Raw genomic sequence first — 22966 nt, 5'->3', positions numbered from 1 at the left:
GGTCAAGATAGATCTTTCATCCAATATATTAATAATCTTTCATATCCTTGGGGCATTGGCAGATCCAGTAAGTATTCCCTCAGTATACCTTTACTCAAGTGTAGGATAAGGATATGAAACAGCACAGAGCCAGTTATAGATCCTTTTCTGATTATTTCAGACTGGCATTGTACCATTTAGCTAGTTTTGTGGCTTTTCAAAAGGAATAGCATGAAAGAGATTTTGTTAAGTACTTTATAAAAGACTAGAAAAACTACATGCATCAATTCCATTCCTTTGAACTTTATTTTTTTTAGTGATTTCCTTGATATACTTGATATTTTGTTTCTCCATGTGAATTTTGTTATGTTTTTTTCTATCTCTATAAACTAATTTTTGATTGGTATGGCACTGAATAAGTAAATTAATTTAAGAGCATTGTCATTTTTATTATATTGGCTCAGCCTGCCCATGAGCAATTAATCATTCTCCAATTGTTTAGATCTGTCATTATTGTGTAATTGTGTTCATATAATTTTTATGTGTGTATAAAATATATATGTGTGTGTGTGTGTATGAGAGAGAGAGAGAGAGAGAGAGAGAGAGAGAGAGAGAGAGAGAAAAGGAGGGAGGGAGAGAGGGAAGGAGAGACAGAATTCAGCATTTAATAGAAAATTTAATAGAAAAAATTTTATAGAAATTTAATAGAAAAAATAGATATAGAATTTCTTTAATAGAAAATTTTTTAGAAAAATTTAATAGAAAAAAATTTAACAGGTATAGAAAAATTTTATTTACCTTGGAACTGTCCATTCTAAATGGAAAAATCTAGACTTTTAAAATTGATTTAGATTAAATAGGAAAATCATTTTCACTTGTTTGTGAATAGTCATCAAAAAGGAAGTTAAAAACTGAGTAAATTATAGTCAACATTTTATATTTCACTTGTTGATTCAGCTGAAATAGTTTATGCCATTTTAAAACTCAAAAACTTTTAAATAAAAATCCAAAAATTTGATTTTTTAAGTTACACAAATATTTGTTGAATAAGAATACTGAGGTTATATATATATATATATATATATATATATATATATATATATATATATTCACTTATGCAGAGGTCATTTTCACAGTAAACTTAACTACCTGGAAAATATCTGAAAACCTTGAAAATCTTTTTTGTTTGTTTATATGTTTTTGTTTTGTTGAGGTTTTTTTTTAAAGCAGTCTCTGAAGAGCCGAATTATATTTCAGGAATAACATAGGGCAGAAGGATGGGGCCCGGGAGTGTGGGGACAATAGAAAGAATTTTGCTAGACTTGGGCATAGTGACACCGGCAGGGACTGGCAGATGAAAGTAAGGAGACAAGACAAAGCCTTTAAAAATAATCAAGAATCTCAAAGACCCATCATTGCTTGAGTTGCTTTAGCCATTCAAAGTATCACTATAGGTATGAATGATGTTATAGTCAATATAATGGTCAATTTTCCTAATGATGGCATCAAAACTTGAGATAAAGTTTAGAGTTTTATTGTTTTTCAATTATTTCAATCATAGCCAATCCTTCATGACCCCATATAGGGTTTTCTTGGCAGAAATATTGGAGTGGTTTGCTATTTCTTTCTCCAGTTAATTTTACAAATGAGGAAACTGAAACAGACAGTGTTAAGTGACTTGCCTAGGGTCATACAACTAGTGTCTGAGATCAGATTTGAACTTAAAAAGATGAATCTTCCTGACTCCTTCAATTCATCTGTATGAGCAGCTTTTCACCTGGTACAGATTTCAGCCCCTTTTTTTCCTTAGTTTAATTCAAATGCCTTCTTGAGTTTCTGTCAGCAGTAGGCCCAATACTTCATCCACAGTACCACCTTGCTGCTTCTTAAATTTGAAATAGTCTATATTGAAAGGTAGGAAAGAAATTTAATGTAATAAAAAATTAGAAGGGAAAAGATAACTGGGAGAGGAGGGGGAATATGAAATCTTTGCAATAAATTTCTATGATAAAAGTTTCATATCCAAGATATTACAAGAAGTTATTCAAATTTCAGAACACTAGGAGTCATTCCTTGATAGTCAAAGATATGAACAGTCTTCAAAGAAATTCAAACTATCAATAGTCATAGAAAATACTTTCAACCTCTAAGAATTAGAGCAATAGATAAATTAAAGCAACTTTCAAATTCTGCCTCACACCTGTAAGACTGAAAGATGACAGAACACGACAAAAGTCAAAAGGATTATGGAAAAACAAGTACAGTTGGCAGAGTTGTGAATCGGCCAAGCCAGTCTGGAGAGCAATTTAGAACCAGGCCCAGAAAGTTACCGTGCACATACTTTGACCCAGCTATACCACTGGTAGGCCTATATCCCAAAGATGTCAAAGAAAGAGGATGAGGATCTATAAGTAGAAAAACATTTACAACAGATTTTTCAAGGTAGCCCAAAATTAAAAACTAAAAAGTTGGCCTTCTATTGGAAAAATAGTTAAATAATTTGTGGAAGATCAATGTGATAGAATATTATTGTACCCTAAGAAATGATGAAATAGACAATTTCAGAGGAAACTTTATGAACAGATGCAGAGAAAAATGAGAAATAGAGAACAATTTTTGTATGGTAATAACATCATAGAAAAAAATAACTTTGAAAGACTTTATAACACTAATCAGTTTAATGATGAGCCATGAATTCAAAAGAATAAAGCTAAAACATGTATTACCTCCTCATAGAGAGTTAATAAACTTAAAATGCAGAGATATTCATTTCCATACATTGACTGTTGAAGGAATTTGTTTTGCTGGACAATTCGCCTCTGTATTGAAGGCTTTATTTTTCAGAATCTTTAATTTGTTCAGTGGCGAGTGGATGTAGTAGAGCAGATAAATTAAAATACTTATTAACTGAAAAATAGAAACAAAATAATAGAGAGAAATATAAAAACTGGCTAAAAGTTTAAAAGGTCAGGCTTTAATGAAAAAAATAATTAAAGTAATAATTAGTAGACTGGGTAGACTATGCTAGATAAGTAAGTTACAACTTTATTGGATTTTTCTAATTAGTGATTTATAAAACAAAATTTGTTCTATGGGGAAGATATTCACCTCTGATTCTACTGTAATTATTGTATTTAAATTGCTTTTAAAATAGATATATAACATCACTTTCTGCTCAGATTATTTAAAGAAACACATCTCAAGAGAGTCTGCAATATCATTTCTATCCCAAGTATGATTACTGTGAGAAGGACTGAAGAATGTATAAACTCACTCTCTTCAGCATTTTTAATATTTTGCTTTAAATGGAGTCATATTTACTGTGATGAAAGGTCACAATGCTACTTTCAGATTCAATTAACTGGTCCTGGACCTTTTAAAATCAAAATATAAAGACTGTTGAGGAGCTCAGAGACTAATATTGACTCTATTGTTCTCCTTAATTACACAAAGATATTCAAGATATACATGGCATTTCCATAAATATTACTTTAATAACCAGAAACTCCATCAATTCATCACTGTGAATAGCTTTTCAACTAATGCACTTTGCAGTATCTTCATGCCAAGTTACTGTCACCACTAAAATAATTCAAATCCAGTCATCAACCTTCTGGTTATGGGTCAATGTATTGATTGGTAATGAAAATCATATTTGGATTTTAAGGAATCAAGTGTTTTGTATCAGCTTTTTTGCCTTTGAGCATGTGATTCTGAGATGGATGGAAGGAAATATAGAGAGATAGATAGATAGATAAATAGATAGATATAGATAGATAATTTTCTTGGCCTTTATCCTATGACCTTCCAAAAGAAATGATGATTAGGCAATATTCTTGTTATCCTACTGATTACATGTGCTGTTGATGATTCTATTTTTTAACTCACATTGTGATTGTCTTAATATTAAATTAATGTTAATTGAATGACAAAGATTATTCCATTATTTTGAAATCCTGAAAGTTTTAGCCCATTTTGCAATTAGTGGCTATATGTCATGACTAAAATAAACTAGTTTTCTTGAAATACTATACATTTTCATCCTTCTATCTGTACCAGCCTTTTGTTCAGATAGCCTTGCATTAAACAACTGTTTGCTTTTATTGTTGTTATTTTTTTGGTTGTTTTAGTCATGTCCAATTCTTTGTAACCCATTTGAGGTTTTCTTGGCAAAGATACTTTCATTTCATTCTCCAGTTCACTTTACAGATGAGGAACTGAAATAAATAGGGTTAAATGGCTTGCCAGGATCACGCAACTATTAAGTATCTGAAGCCTGATTTGAATTCATAAAGATGAGTTGTCCTGACTCCAAGCCCAGTCTACTATCCACTGTGCCATCTATCTTATCTGTCCTTCATTAATACTGGGGTATAGAATCACTTAATGATATTTACCAGCTCTCAGAACAGAGGAATATCTCGTAAGAGTCGATTCATATATTTTCTATCTATTAAACGAGATAGCATTAATTACAGTTAAACAAATTTTGATCCAAAATGGGATGACTATAAAAACATGCTTGAATGGTGCAAATCAATGATACTTTGCCCTCGTGGACAGATACAATAGTATCTAGAATATTTTAAGCTAGTATGCATCTAGATATAGATTATAAAGTTTTAAAATTGCAACTGAAATGTCTCTTCTTTCTTCCACAGCTCTGGTAGTAAGATTTCTGACCAAACGGTTCATCTGGGAATATGACCCAACCCTGGGTAGGTCAAGTTTCATGCTAACTTTTTTTCTCATTAAACAAAAAATGATTTATTTTCATCTCCAGTGTTCTTATGTCATAATTCTTTGAACCTTCCACTGAAATACTATGCACTTATTCTGGCATGATATTAAGTCTATATTCTCAGCAATTATGCCATTGCAGAGTAAATTATACCAGTTCTTTTCCATGGAAAGACTTTTTAAATATGTTCAATTAAATAGGTTCAATTTATTAAATTTTTATTATGTTTTAGGCACTGTGCTAAGCACTGGGAAAATAAAGAAAGGCACCTAATAGTACCAGACCAAAAACTATATTATAAAGCAACAATCATCAAAACTATTTGATACTGGCTAAGAAATAGAGTGGTGGGTCAATGAAATAGGTATGGAATATGGAATACAGATCACATAATAATCAGTAACTGTAGTAATCTAGTATTTGATAAATCCCCAAACTCCAGCTTCTGAGATAAAAACTTGCTATTTCACAAAAATTGCTGGAACAACTGAAAATAATGTCAGAAACTCAGCATAGACCTACATCTCCCACCCCATACCAAAATAAGGTCCAAATGGTTACATGTTATAGGTATAAAGGGTGATACTATAAGCAAATTAGGAGAGCAAGGGATAATTTACCTATCAGATCTTTGGAGAAGGGAGGAATCTATGACCAATGAAGAACTAGAGAACATTATAAAATGCAAAATGGACTACTTTGATTATATTAAGTTAAAAAGTTTCTACACAAACAAAATTAAAAGAGAAGTACAAAGCCAGAAAAAAAATTTTTATAGCCAATGTTTCTGATAAAGGCCTCATTTCTAAAATACATAAAGAACTCTGTCAAATTTATAAGAATATAAGTCATTGATAACGGTCAAAGGATATGAACAATTTTCAGATAATGAAATAAAAGCTACCTAAATCACATGAAAAAATGCTCTAAATCATTACTGATTAGAGAAATGCAAATCAAAACAATTCTGTGGTATCATCTCATACCTCTCATATTGGATAAGATGACAGGAAAAGTTAATGATAAATATTGGAGAGGATATAGAAAAACTAGGACATTAATGCATTGTTGGTAGAGTTGGTGGTGCTCTCCATTCTGGAGAGCAATTTGGAACTCTTGAGAGCCTGAAGGACTATAAAATTGTGCATACTCTTTGACCCAGCAGTGCTACTACTGGATATGTATCTGAAGGAAATCATAAAAGAGGGAAAAGGACCCACATGTGCAAAAATGTTAGTAACCACTTTTTGTGGTAGCAAGGAACTAGAAATTAAGTGGATATCCATCAATTGGGGAATGACTGAATAAGTTATGGTATATGAAAGTAATGGAATATTATTGCCCTATAAAAAATGATGAACAAGTTAATTTTAGAAAGGCATGAAAAAATTTACATTAACTGATGCTGAGTGAAAGAAGCAGAATCAGGAATACATTGTACACAGTAACAGCAAGCTTGTGTGATGATCAACTATGAAAGACTTGGTTCTTCTCAGAAATCCAATGATCCCAAATCATCCCAATAGACTTTGGATTAAAAACACTATCTGCATCCAGAAAAAGAACCATGGAGACTGAATGTAAATCAACACATGCTATGTTCACTTTTTTTTCCTTTTTCTTTGTTTTTTTTTCCTCTCATAATTTCCCCCTGTTGTTCTGATTTTTCTCTCCCAACATGATTCATAAACAAATGAATATTTTTTTAATTAATGTACATGCAGCAAAATAATTGTATGGACATGTATACATATATTGTATTACTTATATTTTAACATATTTAACATGTATTGGTCAATCTGCCATCGGGGGGGGGGGGAAGGAGGGGAAAAATTGGAACAAAAGGTTTTGAAATTGTCAATGCTGAAAAATTACCCATGTATATATCTTGTAAATAAAAAGCTATGATAAAAAAATAAATAAATAAAATTAATATATATGTACAACCAGGAAAAAAGAAAACAATAAGAAAAAAGAAAAAAAGGCAAGACCCTGCTGTCAAGGAACTCATAGTCTAATGGGGAGATCCTGTGCAAACAAATCTGTATAGATAAACTATTTACAAGTAAAATTGAAGTTAGTCAACAAAGAAAAGTCGCCAGCATTAAGGGATATCAGGAGTGTGTCTCTTTAGAAAATTAGATTGTAAATAGCACTTATACTTGACTGAGTGAGTACTAAGACAAAGCATATGACAGATCCTTCAGGTACTTGTATATTCTTGTGGAAATGCTTTATTAGATAATATAACTCAGAATTCTAAAAGGGCTTTGCACTATATCCCTGTTTCATGCTATTTATGTACAAAATATTCTAGACATTTTTTAAGCACAGGTGAAGAAATTGTATCAGTAAACAATTCCCCACTGTTTTTCTTTTTATATATTATGGGAGTGCTTGTCTTGTTCCATAAATTAAAATTAAATAAATAAAATTCCACAATTGACATTGATATCCAGGGGAAAAGAAATGAGTGGACACAGTGTGGTCATCGCTCAGAGATAGCTAGCACAATGGATAGAGCATGAGATGTGGAATGAGGAAGACCAGAGTTCAAATTCTACCTCAGATGCTTAGTAGCTGTTTGACTCCAGGCAAATTATTTAACTTTCACTTATTAAATTTTAGTTTGCTCATCTAGTAAAATGGGCAAAATAATAATCAGGATCCACCTCCTAAGATTGTTGTAAGGATCAAAAGAGATATATTTCAAGTGCTACATAAATGTTATTATTATTAATTATCTATCTTGTGGGAATATTTTCCCCTTTCTGTGGAAATTTCTTTCTTTTTTCCTCTTTTACTTGTTCTTTTAGTTTTTTTTTTTGAAGCATTTTTATCCATTTTAACTTGATGAGGGCAACCTAGATTTATACAGTCAATAAGTCAGTCAACAAGCATTTATTAAGCCTATCTAGGGATAAAAAGAAAGGCAAAAATAGTTCCTGCCTTCAGAGAAGTCATATTCTAATGGATAGCCTCTCCTTTGACCATTTTGCCAAAAGAACTCCGTGACAACACTTTTTAAAGGAGATGTTTTTATATCAGAGATTGATAGATAGATGGAAAGACAGACAAAAAAGACAGACAGATAGCTAGATTCTAGTAAATGTAATAATATTCAAGGTAAAATTAAATAAGATATTTTCATACCCAACAAATTCTTTTTGCTTGTTCTTTAACATTATACATACATATATGTATATATGTCACTGCTCCAAAAAATATAATATAATACTGATGGTAAAATTTCAGTTAAAAATACATTTAAAAAAAAATTTTCCGTGCTCTCATACAGCATGGTACAGTGGGAAGAACGTTGTCTCTGTAATCAAAGGACCTTTCTGGATCCCATTACCTGTCTTCTGTCTATATAGTTTTTTATCTTTTCTCTCCCCCGTTAGTATGTGAGTCCCTTGAGAGCAAGAAAAATGTTTTTGCCTTTCCTATGTCCTCATCACTTAGCAGAGTTCTTGGCACGATATAAATGACTAGCAAATGCTTGTTGGTCATCTGACTGACTGGACCTCAGTTTCCTTATGTGTAAAACAAGATGATTGGATTAGATGGTCTCATTCTTCTTGCAGTTGTAACTTCTATAAATTTTGTTTTCGTGAGCATATCTTTGCAGATTATGCTTTCCAAAAATAAATGATCTATGAGAAAAAGTAGAAAAATATAAATTACATTTGTGAAATGAGTATTTTCCAGTGGAAAAAAAGCAAGTAAAAATTATGAGCTCATAACATATTTGTGTTCTTCTGAGTGTCCCTCTTTAGTCATCACTTAACAGCTATTGCTGTTTTAAGTAGTCATGAATTCCTTTCTTGTTTTTCTCCAAGAAATTTGCTGCCAATGGGAATGTAAAACCCAATTTTTTTTATATATTCTTCTTACCCCCAAATATAAACATAAAAGAAACTGTATCATAAAATGACATTTAAATGCTGCTGCTAAGCAACCAAAGCTTTGATCAGAAGCTTTATAAGCTCAAGAGTGTCAAATCTCTGACTCACTCTTAGGCCAGGATTTCATTAACTCTTTTGCACTGGGAGTTGTATTTCCTTGGCTAATAGCATACAGTCAGTTTCCAAGCTAAGAAATTCCCAATCCATCCACCCAGTCCACAGTTGAAGTGCAGCCAGAATTTCAGCTGTACTTATATTTTAGGAGATAGCATAAGGGGGCTATTTACGTCTATCAAATCTTTGGTTTCCTAGGTTATTGGTCTCAATACCAGCATTCAAGGACTATCCATTTTGTCCTGGGAACATAAACTCTATAGAGTGTTAGATCAAGGCAGCAACAGAGAGGTCAGCTAGTTCAGCTCCTTCAGTTTACAAAGAAAGAATAAATGTTTAGAAAAAAATGAAGTGATAAGAGTCTGAGGAAGACTGAATAAAATGCTCTGAGTTCTGCATCTTTTTCATAAAGATAGGGTGATTTACTCATTTGACAGTTTTTGATCTCTGAGGGGCTGAAGAAAATGAATGCTCTGTTGTAAATTGAGAAAGGCCCTGTGCCTAATTTTAATATTTCTGTCATATGTTTAACACTTTAACCCTGGTTAATCTGTGTTCTCCTTGATGATTTACTCTTCCAGTAAAGGCGGTTTCTGTATGCTTCTCAATCTTAGCCTTTCCTAAGTCATCCATAGCAGATCAACCCAATAAGCTTTAGGCCCTTTGGGTCATCTGCAGTTTAGCTCTTCTGAAAACATGGTTTTATGGGATTTAGCATCACATAGGAATTTAGGGTCATGGACAGTATTGTGTCATTCCACAAAAGCAATACATCATGTCCCCTCTTTTTTAGTTCTAGGTCTCTCCATTATCCATCTGAGATGACTTTACATATGCTATAAATGTACATATGAATGAACTCAATGGTCTCCTCATACAACTATGTTTCATCAACTGCATTATAATAATAATAACTAACATTTTTTCAATTTTTATCAAAGATTTTTATTTTCAAAACATATGCAAGGATAATTTTTTAACACTGACTTTTGTAAAACCTTGTATTCCAATTTTCCCCCTTTTCCCCCCATTACCTCCACTAGATGGCAAGTAATCCAATATATGTTAAATATGGCGAAATATATATGTAAATAAATATAAGCATATGTATTTATACAGTTATCTTGCTGCACAAGAAAAATCTGATCAAGAAAGAAGAAAAATGAGAAAGAAAATAAAATTCAAACAAATAACAACAAAAGAAGTGAAAATACTATGTTGTGAACCATACTCAGTTCCCACAGTCCTCTCTCTGGATGTAGATGGCTCTCTTCATCACAAGATCATTAGAACTGGTCTAAATCATCTTATTGTTGAGAAGAGCCACATCCATCAGAATTGATCATTGTATAATCTTGCTGTTGCTATGTACAATGATCCCCTGATTCTGCTCATTTCACTTAGCATCAGTTCATGCAAGTTTCTCCAGACCTCTCTGAACTCATCCTTCTGATCATTTTTTACAGAACAATAATATTCCATAACATTCATATACTATAGTTTATTCAGCCATTCTCCAACTTATGGACATCCACTCGGTTTTCAGGTTTTTTTGCCACTACAAACAGGGCTGCCACAAACATTTGAACACATGTGGGTCTCTTTCCTTCCTTTAAGATCGCTTTGGGATATAAGCGCAGTAGGAACACTGCTGGATCAAAGAATATGCACAGTTTGATAGCTCTTTGAGCATTATAGCTAACATTTAAATAGCACTTTAAGTTTTGTAAATTGTTTTACAAATATTAGCATTTAATTTTCATGATAATTCTGGGAGGCAAATGCTATTATTATCCCCATTTTACAGATAAAGCAACTGAGGCAGACAGAAATTAAAAAACGCACAACTAGTAAGTTCCTGAGGCTAGATTTCTTTATCTAGTTGTATTTTTATTTGTAGTGTAACTTTGAGTTGCCATAGATCTTATTGAGGAAGTTCAGAAGGTCTAATGCTATTGATACAATATCATCTACAAATAGCTGCATTTAAAACAATTGATTTTCTTGATTCCAGAAAATACTTATGCTTAAGAAGTTCCTTAGATATCCTGCACATTTGCAATGCTTCTTGTCTTTTGCTAGCTGCAGTAATAAAACACGCCTGTCAGAGGTACATAGATGACGAGCACGATAGTTTCAGTGCAGAGGAAGAATGCAAAAGCATCTTCTACTTGTTCCCCTCCTTTGAGGAAGCTAGCAACAGTTTTATAATTTTTACCACCACTTATTGGAAGAACTAACATTTCAGCAAGAAATAGCAAGAGAATAATATTTCTAAAAATCTAAAATAGGGAGAGTTTGGATGATTCTGGACCAGAGAATTACTTTTCTTCCAGTCATCCATTCTGGTGTATTAAATCCTTTGTTTCAATCAGAGGGGAGAAAAATGAAGTTCACTTAAACCCTTTCTATAATACCAAGTTTTTCAGTAGTTTATCTTACCAAATATAGGTAGGAGTCTTTTTGTTGTTTTGTTCTGTTTGCTTTCACAGGGATGCACAAGTACAGCTGTCTCTGTTGGTAAGAGATTGGGCCTTAAGATACTTGAGTGACACCAGTTGTAAGGAAAACAATGAGAAGAAAATATTAAAAATGTCAATTAGGAACACAGATTTTTAAAAGCCTGGGAATATAAGGGCAAAACTTGCAAAAAAAAAAAAAAGAGGGGATGGGTGGGTTGCAGTTTGCTTTGTTAGAGAGAATAATTTCATTAACTGACAATTCCACAGAAGAATCAGAATTTCTAAGCAATAGAGGAAACCTGGCATGAATTAATGCAAAATGAAGTAGTGCTGAAAAAATAATAAACACAATGAAATCAATAATATAAATAAAAGAAATATAAAGAAGCAACAAAACTTTAAATCACTTATTCATCCTTCCCATTAACAATCAATTATAAAAGAAACTGTGTACCATTGCTCAAAATTACTAGGCAGTTTTGTGAAACCTTTTTCAGAAAATAAACATTGTGTGTGTAGGGAGATGTTTTTTTTGTTGTTGTTGTGGCGTAGTTGTTGTGTTAAAAATGTAGCAAGAAAAAGGCATTTTTAAAGCAAAGAAAAACCCTGATATATATGCATGAAGCCTTTGTAGGCAAAACTCCTAATGAGTTTGCCTGGGAAGAAGCAGAGTCCTTAATGAGAAAGGAAATCAGTTCAAATAAAAACATCCACACTTGTTCAAAGCAGATAAAATAATTCCTACCACCTACTGTTCCTGTTGCCACAGACATTTCCTTATTTCTTACATTTAGTCTTTTCCCCCCACTCTGTTAGCAAATGATCATTTAACTTCATATAAGTTTTATTATGTTTCATTTTTCCTTATTGAGGAATTCTGTGCCTGAAATTTGTATCTAGTTTATTGTGGAAGTGAAACTTACCCTTAAATTTTAGGTGATCAAGAAACAGATTAAATATATCCCCAAACTCTGGCTTCTATCAAGGCTTCAATAATAGTGCTATTAATTTAAAGGAGATAGTCAACAAAGATGCAAGGAGAAAAAAACGCCGCTAGAAACATCAAAGGAAGAAGCAGGAAGGGGATGAATATGTACTTGTAGCATGTGTGACATTTTCTGTGGTTCTTCAGGGTCAAACTGGAGCATTGATGATAAAAATGATTAGAGAAAAATATTTCTTTGAACACTCTAACTGTAAATGGCACACAAGATAGCTAAATGACAAAAAAATGGATGTACCTTTTTCACAAAGTGGTTAGGAAATCAGTCCAAAAAATAGACATGTATTGGGTGCCCACTATGCGCCAGGCTTTTTGCTAAGTGCTATGGAGAAAAAATAAAATAGCCCATGTCCCAGAGGGAGTTCTGGGGGAAAATGGATTGGAAATCATAAGGAGGTCAGAGACTAGTTTTTAGAAGAGTAAGGTGCAGGAAGATATCAAATGATAGCAAATTATAATCATCTGAGATCTTTCCAAGTTTTTGATCAAGCAAGTGGAGCCTTTCTGGGTGTCATTAAGATCAGTGGCGTGAACACCCCTGTATGTGGCTGAAATGAAATGAAGAAAAAAATTGTGGAATTTGAGAAAACTGAGAACTAAGAAGATAGGTTGTTTGAAAAAATAGTAACATTTATATGTTAATATGTTGATATATTAATAATTAATTATGTTATATATGTGTTAGGATATATATTAAGTTCTCTGGCATAAGGGCAGGAGTTGGGGAAGAGAGGAAGCTCATAACATGATCCTAAACTCCTTGAAGAAAAATGGAGAAGGACAGCAGCTGCCATGATCTAAATTGGATGAAGAAGAGAAATTTTTGAGGATTACAGCAGCAAAAAGCTTTCAGTAGTAAAAGTAGAAAACACAGTATTCTCAACTCTCCCTCCAAATGGTCTCTGTGTAAAAATAAAAGCAAAACAATCCCTGACTTCAAGGAGCTTACATTTTACATACTAAAAAGGGACAGAATGTGCATGGACTTATACTTACATATATGTGATTTGTATATAGACACATACACACACACAAAACATACAAAAGAACTGTGTCTTGAAGGAAAACAGAGAGGAGGGAATGCATTCCAGACATAGTAGTTAACTAGTAAAAAGGCATGAAAAATAAATGCAACAGCTGTAAAATGGGGACAATAATACCATCTACTTTTCAGGGATCTTTCAAAAATCATATGAGATAATATTTGTAAAACACATGGAACAAGGCCTGTAACATTTTAGGTGCTATAGAAATGTTAGCTGTTGCTATATATGTATTATTATAATATTATTATTCTATAAGAGCAACAGCAAGTAAGTCTGTAAGTCTCGATTGCAGAGTGCACAGAGGGAATGTAATAAGATTGCTAAGGTAAGTTGAAGCCTAATTGTAAATATCTTTAAATACTGAGTGAGAGATTTTCTAATTGATTCTCAAGATAAAACCTCTGGAGTTAATTGAGTAGGATTATAGCCTGGTTAGACCTGGACTTTAAACAAATCCTTTTAATAGCAGTTAGAGGGGGCTTGAGGCAGGGAGATGGGTGAGGAGTCTGACTCCCTACCCAGGGGTGGAGAAGAGTTATTCTTGTGTTTGTGTATTTAGAACACAGCTTCTTGTCTGCTGCTCTTGTAATAAGCATTCTCACCTCTGGTTTTCCATGTCAGTGTTCAGATGGGGAAGGGGGGAGAAGGCAGCTGCTCACAATTCCTTCACTGGCAGCAGCCTCCCATGCGGTTTTACAATTTCTTCCTGGCATGGAAATGAGAGAGAGAGAGAGAGAGAGAGAGAGAGAGAGAGAGAGAGAGAGAGACAGACAGACACAGACAGACAAGAAAGAGAAACAGAGACAGATATCATCTGGGGACGTTAGAACTCTGATTTCTCCTCCCTCAAGGCAGTGGAGTGCAGCCCCCCCATTGAGCCACCAGTGGACATTCATCCCTGTGAGCCTTAAGTTCCCACTCATCCCAGAGTCTTAAAGTCCACTAGGGTTCCAAATGCCCACTCTGGAAGCACTTCCTTCATGGCTGCTACCTCAGACCTTCAGCTCTGTTCATCTTTTCTCAGCACTTGGGCTGGACCATAAGGTCTGGACCAAGCTGAAGCTTGGAGGTCATGCTTGTCATTAGGACATAAATATTCAAACCCAGCTACACGTGTGCCTGCTTGGGGGGCAAGATCTACATTTGGGATAGAGAGGTATTATCACAGAAAGGGAACAAAGCTTCTCCACTGAAGAGAGGATTTATACTTGGATGGGAAGACAAGGAGAAAAGAGGGAAAAGTCATCTCCAGTGGTATAATTTGGCAGTTCTGGTTCCCCAACCGCTAACCTCTCACTACTCAAATTGGCAATCATCCTTCCACTTTACTCTGAGAATACATTATGACATGTGGAGTTGGTACATATATAGGATAGCTGTGTGGCACAATGAATAGGGTGTCAGATCTACAGAAGGGCAGACCTGAGTCCAAATATGACCTCAGAGACTTAACTGTGTAACTTTGGACAATCACTTTACTCTGTTCACCTCAGGTTTTTCATCTTTAAAATGGTAATAATAATATCACTTACTTCTCAGGATTGTTGTGAGGATCAGTTGAGTTAATCAGATAGTTATAGATGTAGATATTGGGTTTTTTTTTTCAGATGTGATACAATTGGATAATGTACCAGTTCTAGAATCAGAACTTCAGTTCAAATCCAGTCTTAGACACTTGTTATTTGGACAAGACATTTAGTCTCTCTTTGCTTCAATTTTCTCCTCTATAAAATGGGAGTAATAATAGCACTTGCCCCAGAGGTTGTTGTAAGGATCAAATGACATAATAATTGTAGAGCATTTAACATAGTCCTGGCACATAGTAAGCCTTATATAAATATTAATTGTTGTTGTTATAGCCTCCAATCTTGTTTGCCTAGTGCTTTCTCTCTGTCTCTGTCTCTCCCTCCCTCCCTCTCCCTTTCCCTCTCCCTCTCTCTTTCTCTCTCTCTCTCTCTCTCTCTCTCTCTCTCTCTCTCTCTCTCTCTCACACACACACACATTCTCTCTTTTACATTTATAAATACATAGTGAAACAGAAGTCACTATACACTTCTAAGTGATTCAGGATGTGAGTTGGAATTTGTATCTTTCTCACACTGTTTTAATCATTGCTATGAACAGCTGATCATATTCTAGTGATTGCGGTGCCTTTGGCTTCACATTTCATTTCAACAAATTTACTGATATATATTAGTATGATGCTATTGCAGAGCCCCTGAAGCTGAAGAGAAAGAAAAAGATCAGACACTAGTCTTATAAAATTAAAAACTTAAATGCCATATTCTTCTACACAAACATGAAAAATGCATTTCTATTAGAGCTAATCCACATCTTAGGAACCAAATTTATCTCATTAACATCATATTCTTTTTTCTTCTCTTCCCAGAATCAACTTATCGGCATCAAGCAACAATTGATGATGAAGTTCTTTCCATGGATATATTAGACACAGCTGGTCAGGTAGGTAAGGGGTTCAATTAAAATGAATTCTGGATTGGGTACCCAGAGAGGCAAAAATAGGATCCTAGATAAAATCATGTATTGTGGATAGGTCTGTGTATCTGGGAAATGTTATAAGTATTCTAGTATAACTATTAACTCTGAGCACTTTATGTGGGAGCCTGAATTGATTAAAGATGCCCAAATTCTCTAGGTATTTAATATACTACCACTCCTGTGATAATCTTTATATTCAGTACAATTCAGTTCAATACTTAATTGCCTAGATTATGCAAGTTACTGATCAGGGTGCTGATAATGCCAAGGTGAAAAATGACAGCCCTTGCTAAGAATTCAAGGTGCTTATGGTCCAAGAAAGGAAACTATTGTTCTTAGGCAACTTTACAAACCCTATTTGTTAGCTGCCCTCTGATAAACCTGTGGTACCTTGGTCTTACATACACACACACACACACACACACACACACATATGTAACTGTTGGAATTTGGGATATAAACTTTTTTTTGGTGGGTAGGTGATATTTTTTCAAGTTATTTTATTTTTTCCAAATACATGTAAAATGGTTTTTAATATTCATTTTTGTAAAACTTTATATTCCAAATTTTTCTCTTTCTCTTCTTTAATTCTTCCCTCCTCAAGACAGTAAACAATCTGTTACAGGTTAAATATGTGCTATTCCTTTAAACATATTTCTATATTTGTTGTTCAAAAAAATATCATAAGGGAAAAAACATAGTAAAGAAAGAAAAAGCAAGCAAATAAACAACAAAAAGGTTAAAACCCTATGCTTCAATCCACATTCACTTTCCATATGAAATTGCCCCAAATCACTTCACTGCTAAAAAGAACCAAATCTATCACAATCACATAATCTTATTACTGTTCACAATGTTCTCTTGGTTTTGCTTTTCTCACTCAGCACCAGTCCATCTAAGTCCTTCCAGATCCCACTAAAATGAGCCTATATCACCTACTACAGAAAAATAATATTCCATTATATTCATATACCACCCACCCAGTCATTCCCCAACTTATGAGCATCCACCCAACCTCCAGCTCCCTGCTGCTACCAAAAGGACTGACGCAAAAATCCCTGCACATGTGGGTCCTCCCTCCCCTTTATGATATTCTTGAGAAACAGACCCAGAAGAAACACCACTGGATTAAAGGGTATGCATAGCTTTATAGCCCTTTGGGCAAAGCCTCAAACTGTTCTCCAGAATGATTGTATCATTTCACACCAACAATGCATCAGCATCTCAGTTTTCCCACATCCCCCTCCCAACATCCATCTTTTCCTGTCATCTCAGCCAATCCAAAAGATGTGAAGTGGTACTCCAGAGTTTTTTAAATTTGCATTTCTCTGATCAATAATGATCCGAAGCATCCCTTCACATGATTAAAAATGGCTTCAATTTCTTCATCTGAAAAACCACCTATTCATATCCTTTGACCATTCACCACCTGGGGAATGGCTAGTATTCTTATAAATTTGAGCCCATTCTCTATATATTTTACAAATGAGTCCTTTATCAGAAACACTGACTATATAAAATTCTTCTCAGCTTTTGCTTCTCTTCTAATCCTAGCTGCATTGGCTTTGTTTGTGCAAAAGCTTTTTTAATTTAAAGTAATCAAAATTGGGATGTAACCTTTTAAAGGCCAAATAAAATCCTGACTTCTGCTTCAGTTAGTTAGGAAGGAGATGAATGAAAAAAGATTTGTCAAGCACTTCCCAGGTATAAATCCTGTGCTATACCTGAGGATGCAAACAAAAGTGACCACAGTTGCCGTCCACAAGGGGCTTACATTCTAAAACAGAAAGACAACACATAAATGAAATGATGGCCATGAAAATTTGTCTACCTTATTGGAAATATGCAGCCATTTGACATTCAGAGTAGATATCCATTGCTTCATGGAAAACAAGAAAATAATACCTTAAGTATAAAGCTAGAGAATTCTCTTTTGAAGATTACTATGCAAATAAATTAATTTTTAAAATATAGCAAGTGATATCTGTATTTTTTTTATTTGAAATGTTTCAAGGTGAGTGGAATCATAGGTAAGTTAAGTGACACATCCTTTCTAGTGATAATGGCAGTATTGATTTAGTTATGATTTCAGACTTGAAAATCTGGAGGGAGGGGTGCAGTGGTACACAAACAATAAGAAGATAGCTGAGGAGTAAACTATGACATTCCATGTGAAGTTGGTAGGCAGAGCAGGAAACACCTCCAGAGTGGGTATCCCCAAGGGTATGGCACATTTACTGATATTAAAGGTTCTACTAGCCATGCTATCTGAGAAAGTCCATCTCTGAATGCACTATTGAATGACTTTTTAGGCTTGCAAAGGATTGTAGCATTCAACAGTTGATACTAATTAGAGACATTGTCAGCTTTTCTTAATGCTATTATCTTCAAGTTCCCCAACTGTCATTTCTCTATCAACAGGAGGATGCTATTCAGAGAGAAGGACATGTGAGATGGGGAGAAGGTTTTGTGCTGGTCTATGACATTACCGACCGAGGAAGCTTTGAGGATGTGCTCCCACTTAAGAACTTGCTGGATGAGATCAAAAAGCCGAAGAACGTGACTCTGATCTTAGTGGGAAACAAAGCTGACCTGGACCATTCCAGGCAAGTTAGTACAGAAGAAGGAGAGAAGCTGGCTACTGACCTGGCCTGTGCATTTTATGAATGTTCGGCTTGCACTGGAGAAGGGAACATCACGGAGGTTTTCTATGAGCTGTGCCGTGAGGTCCGGCGTCGGAAGATGGTCCAGGGCAAGACAAGGAGGCGAAGCTCTACCACACATGTCAAGCAGGCAATTAATAAGATGCTCACCAAAATCAGCAGTTAAAGGCTAGGTTTCCTGGAGAATCTGTGTTATATAGCAGGGTTGGCAATTTGAAAATGCAAACCAAATAGTTGTTTCTTGCTCTCTTGCTGTCTTTCGTCCATGCCTATTTTTTTCCCTCATGAAAAAAAAAAAAAAGAAAAAAGAAAATATACTATCAGCTTTTTTTTGGCAAAGAGGGGATTCTGTCCCCTAGGCTTATATACTTCAATTATTACAGTGTGTTTATGCTTTTAAGGTTATCAGCTTTTCTATCTGCATATAGTGCACTCAAAAAGCATCATCTTATTTTAGAATATGAGCAGTACAAATAAGAATGGTTATCTTTCAGAAATTTACTTCAAATTAGGACAGTTCTAGGACTGGCATACATTCAAAATTATCTCTTCCCTTTCCACAGTAGAATTTGATTTCCAGTCCTGGAGTGGGTTCTATCATTACCTGATTGACTCAGATCTTTTTTCATGAACATACTATATAAACAACTGTGTAATGATCAAAATGAATAAAACAAGATCCCTCATGCCAGATCAGGGAATATTTCTCAGCTCTTTTTTCCTGTACCCTAAATAGAGATAAAATATATCATAACTGAAAATCTTTCAGACCCTTCTTCATTGATGTACTACCCCTTGTCCCTACCTCATTAAATTGAAACTTTAAAGTAACTGATGTTAAAAAGTACTATTCTTCATATCCTAGATTTGTCTACTTTTTTGGAAATATGCAGCCAATTGACATTCAGAATAGATTTCACAGGAAAAACACAAATTACCCTGAGTATAAAGCTAGAGAACTCTTTCTTTTGAAGATTACTATGCAAATAAATTAATTTTTAAAATATATCAAGGGATATAGGAGCTATGGGGTTACATAGCCTTGAAAATTTGGAAAAATAGTAATAGGAAGTATAGCTAATAAAATTAAAAGTATTTTGGATCCTAGATAAACTAAATTGACGATCTGAAATTCAAAATGACTCCCAGTTAAACTGAATCTGATCTATCTCTCTTTCTAAGCATCTTTATTTTAGACCTGGTAGGTCAGAAATCTTGTGTTCATTTATTTCTCAACTATGTCATTTGCAAGAATTATAAAGAATACAGAACTTGTACATTTTTACAAGTAATATGCCAATTAAGACATATTCTGACATGCACATTATTATTTTAGCTGTGGGTTCTCAAAGCTATAGCCTATAGAATGTATGCTGTCAGATTCTTCCAAGCTAGAGAGATTTCTTATTACTAGATGAATGGTAGATTTTTCCCGAAAGGTTACTAATTTCAAGGTTACTCAGAAAAATCCATCCTCAAAAAAATGATAATGAATTTTTTGGTTATGGCATATCATGAAATCATATTTTAAGATTTGGAAGGGTTAAAAAGACATTGAAGTATGCCTGAGAACATATAAAAATGAATTTGCACATAGATACAGTACAAATTATCAGTATCTACATGAGGATTAATGGTTTGTAAGGCAATTCCAGAATAACCAGGAGAGAGATAGGGGAGTGGATGAAGAGAGAAAAAAAGAGAGAGAAACAGAGACAGAGACAAAGAGGGGGAAAGAAGAGGAGAGAGAATAAAGATCTCATTCATATAAGTGTTTCAATGATTACAGAAGATAAAGTTTTGAAATTCATTATTATTTTATGTGCAGTTGTATTAGAAAATTTTCAAACAGTTGTCTACACCTTGATTTTCATTTATAAAGATTTTAGAAAAACCATCTGATAATTTGAGTTTTCATTTAAATTCTTAGAGGAGTTCTTAAAAAAAAGAATCTTTATCTTACTGTATTTAATAAATATCCCCCTTTCTTTTGATTAAACTTAATTTAGAGTTTATCTTCAGAAATTATTAAAGAAGATGTCTACCTTAGAGCAAGAAAGTAATAAAATCCCCAGGGTAAGCAGTGTGATAGTCTTTTTTGGGGGCAGACATCAGCCAGTCCATGAATTCTGATATTAATACCAAATACTTAATATAGTGCTTTAAAGTTTGAAAAATGTTTTACATACACTATTTTTTTATTTGAGCTTTAAAACAATCCTTTCAGATAGATACTACAAGTATTGTTATTCCTACACAGAGGGTGAAACAGAAGTTGAGACAAGGGTGTTGATTTGCCAATGACCACATAGTTGGTTGAGGTTGGCTTGGTACCTGGGTATAGCCCATTTCCAAATCCAGCATATAACCTACTGTGGGAAGCTTGTTCACTGCAGCCATTAGTGAAAATTGATGAAAAACACATCCAGGAAGAAGGCATGTCACAGAAATTTAGGCATTTATAAATAAGTGGTTTTTTTTTTCATATCTTTGATCTCTGTTTAAAGGTACATTGTTGATGAACAGAAAACTAGGTTATAGCTTTTGGAAGTGTTTACAAATCGTTATATTCTAACATTTCTTATTTCTTTGACCCAAGAGGAAGTCAGAAAACACCAAAGAGTAAAAAGAGCAAAATTAAATATTATATTAAACATCATCCTTCTCTACAGAGCACACAAGGAGATAAGGAGATCCCCAGTAAGGAGCTTTCTCTCTAAATGAAATAGGCATTTTCTTTGCAACTTACAGCCTAAGAAAAGTTGCTGAAGTCACTGAGAAGTTAATGACTTAATGAGAGAGTAGGTATGGGACAGAGGCAAACTTGACAGAGGTAAAATCTCAAAAGAAGGATAAAAGGAGAAGGAAGAGGCTTGAAGCAGGAAAGAGGGGAAACCAAAGTACTAGATATACAACAAATTTAATCAATGAGCTTAATTATTTTTATTAACTATTTGCTGTGTGCCAGGCATTGTCTTGACTCCAAGCCCAGCTCCCTAACCATTATGGCACACTGACTCTCAAGAACACAGAGATAAATAGTCATATTTGTTGTTGTTTTCAGTTCTGGAGCCAAGTGGTTTCTGTTGCTGCCATTTCCCACTTTTTTTTCTGAGGCATTGGGGTTAAGTGACTTGCCCAGAGTCACACAGCTGGGAAGTGTTAAGTGTCTGAGGCCATATTTGAATTCAGGTCCTCCTGATCTCAGGGCTAGTGCTCTATCCACTGTACTAACTAGCTGCCTCCATTTCCCATTTTTATCTACCCCAATCATTTGTTTCACAGTTTGCTTGTGGCAAATTGGATTAAATTTAACAAACTTATTTTTTTTTATTTCAGCAATTTATAAATTTCTGCAAGAAATTGTGCCTGTAAGGGATACAAGATAGTGAAGAAAATTTATAGAAATGTGGATGAATGGTACAGAGGAAAAGTGTGGTATTATTTTTCTAAGAATGTTTTGATTTTAGTAAGCATTTAATGTTTAGGCTTCTTTTTTTCCCTAGTGCTACGGTTAATTCAATAAATACCAGGTACTTTAAGAATTTGAAAAAATTCCATTTCATTGTAGTTAGAAATTCATGTGAAATGAATTTATATAATATATAAATTAACATATCATATCCTATTACTGAAACTACAAACCTCCAACAGTGGTATGCATTAAATTTGTCAGCAAACATAGAAGAATGGCTGTTTCTTCCAGTGTAGAGGAACTCCTAAAGCTATCAAGTTGGCACTATCAGCATTAATTTAAATTAAACCTCAGTTTCAAGTAGTGATAAGATATATTTTTACAGAACTAAGGTTGGGATTCAAAACTTTCTATCATCAGCTCAAATTCATCCATGCTGGTGAGATCATTTGGAGAAATAACATCCATAGATAAATTTGAAACTTCATTGGATCTAGTAAAATCTTATATATAGATACATCTTTACAAACTTACCAGAATTGGTTGTGGGGAGGTGGGAAGAATAAAAATCAAAATTATCTTATTTTTCCCTCTTTCTTTTGTTTGATTTTTCACCATTGGCAGAAGTGACAAAAGAAGGTAAAATCTCAAAAGAAGGATAAAAGGAGAAGGAAGAGGCTTGAAGCAGGAAAGAGGGGAAACCAAAGTACTAGATATACAACAAATTTAATCAATGAGCTTAATTATTTTTATTAACTATTTGCTGTGTGCCAGGCATTGTGCTATTTGATGGGGATTTGAGAATAGACAAGAAAAAGAACAATCCTTATTCTCAAAGAATTTAATAATCAATGCATGAATAATTGAGGGTTAGCTATATCAATCAGTTCAGTGCTGTACATCCATTAACTTATATTCTCAAAGTCAGAGATTAGAGGGATGTGTGTTTAAAAATTCATTATGTTCTTTTTTAAACCCTTTAATTACTCCTTGCTGAAATAAATGATTCATTTCTCCCTGTCCCCAAATCTAAAAATTCTGGCACTTTATTTTAGAGGAAAATGTCCGTATATCTCTTACATAAATATGTTTATGTATATATTTACATTTATGTGTATATACATAAACACATATAT

The 22966-nt window shown here is 34.0% G+C and overlaps 1 protein-coding gene across 3 annotated transcripts in view; it reads left to right on the top strand.

Annotated features, from left to right (window-relative positions):
- The window catches only part of RERG (RAS like estrogen regulated growth inhibitor), a 95945-nt gene extending 75633 nt beyond the window's left edge, over positions 1-20312 (top strand). For all 3 annotated transcript variants that reach the window (XM_012550693.3, XM_031938341.1, XM_031938340.1), the window contains exons 3-5: positions 4641-4697; positions 15643-15716; positions 18174-20312. In XM_012550693.3, the coding sequence (XP_012406147.1) occupies positions 4641-4697; positions 15643-15716; positions 18174-18581 (539 nt within the window). In that variant the 3' untranslated portion in view covers positions 18582-20312. The remainder of the gene's footprint in view (positions 1-4640; positions 4698-15642; positions 15717-18173) is intronic.
- The last annotated feature ends 2654 nt before the right edge of the window (positions 20313-22966 follow it).

The sequence above is a fragment of the Sarcophilus harrisii genome, chromosome 5, assembly GCF_902635505.1.
Source record: "Sarcophilus harrisii chromosome 5, mSarHar1.11, whole genome shotgun sequence".
NCBI lineage: Eukaryota > Metazoa > Chordata > Mammalia > Dasyuromorphia > Dasyuridae > Sarcophilus > Sarcophilus harrisii.
The sequence above is the reverse complement of the archived record's forward strand: the minus strand, read 5'-3'. Positions and strand labels throughout refer to the sequence as shown.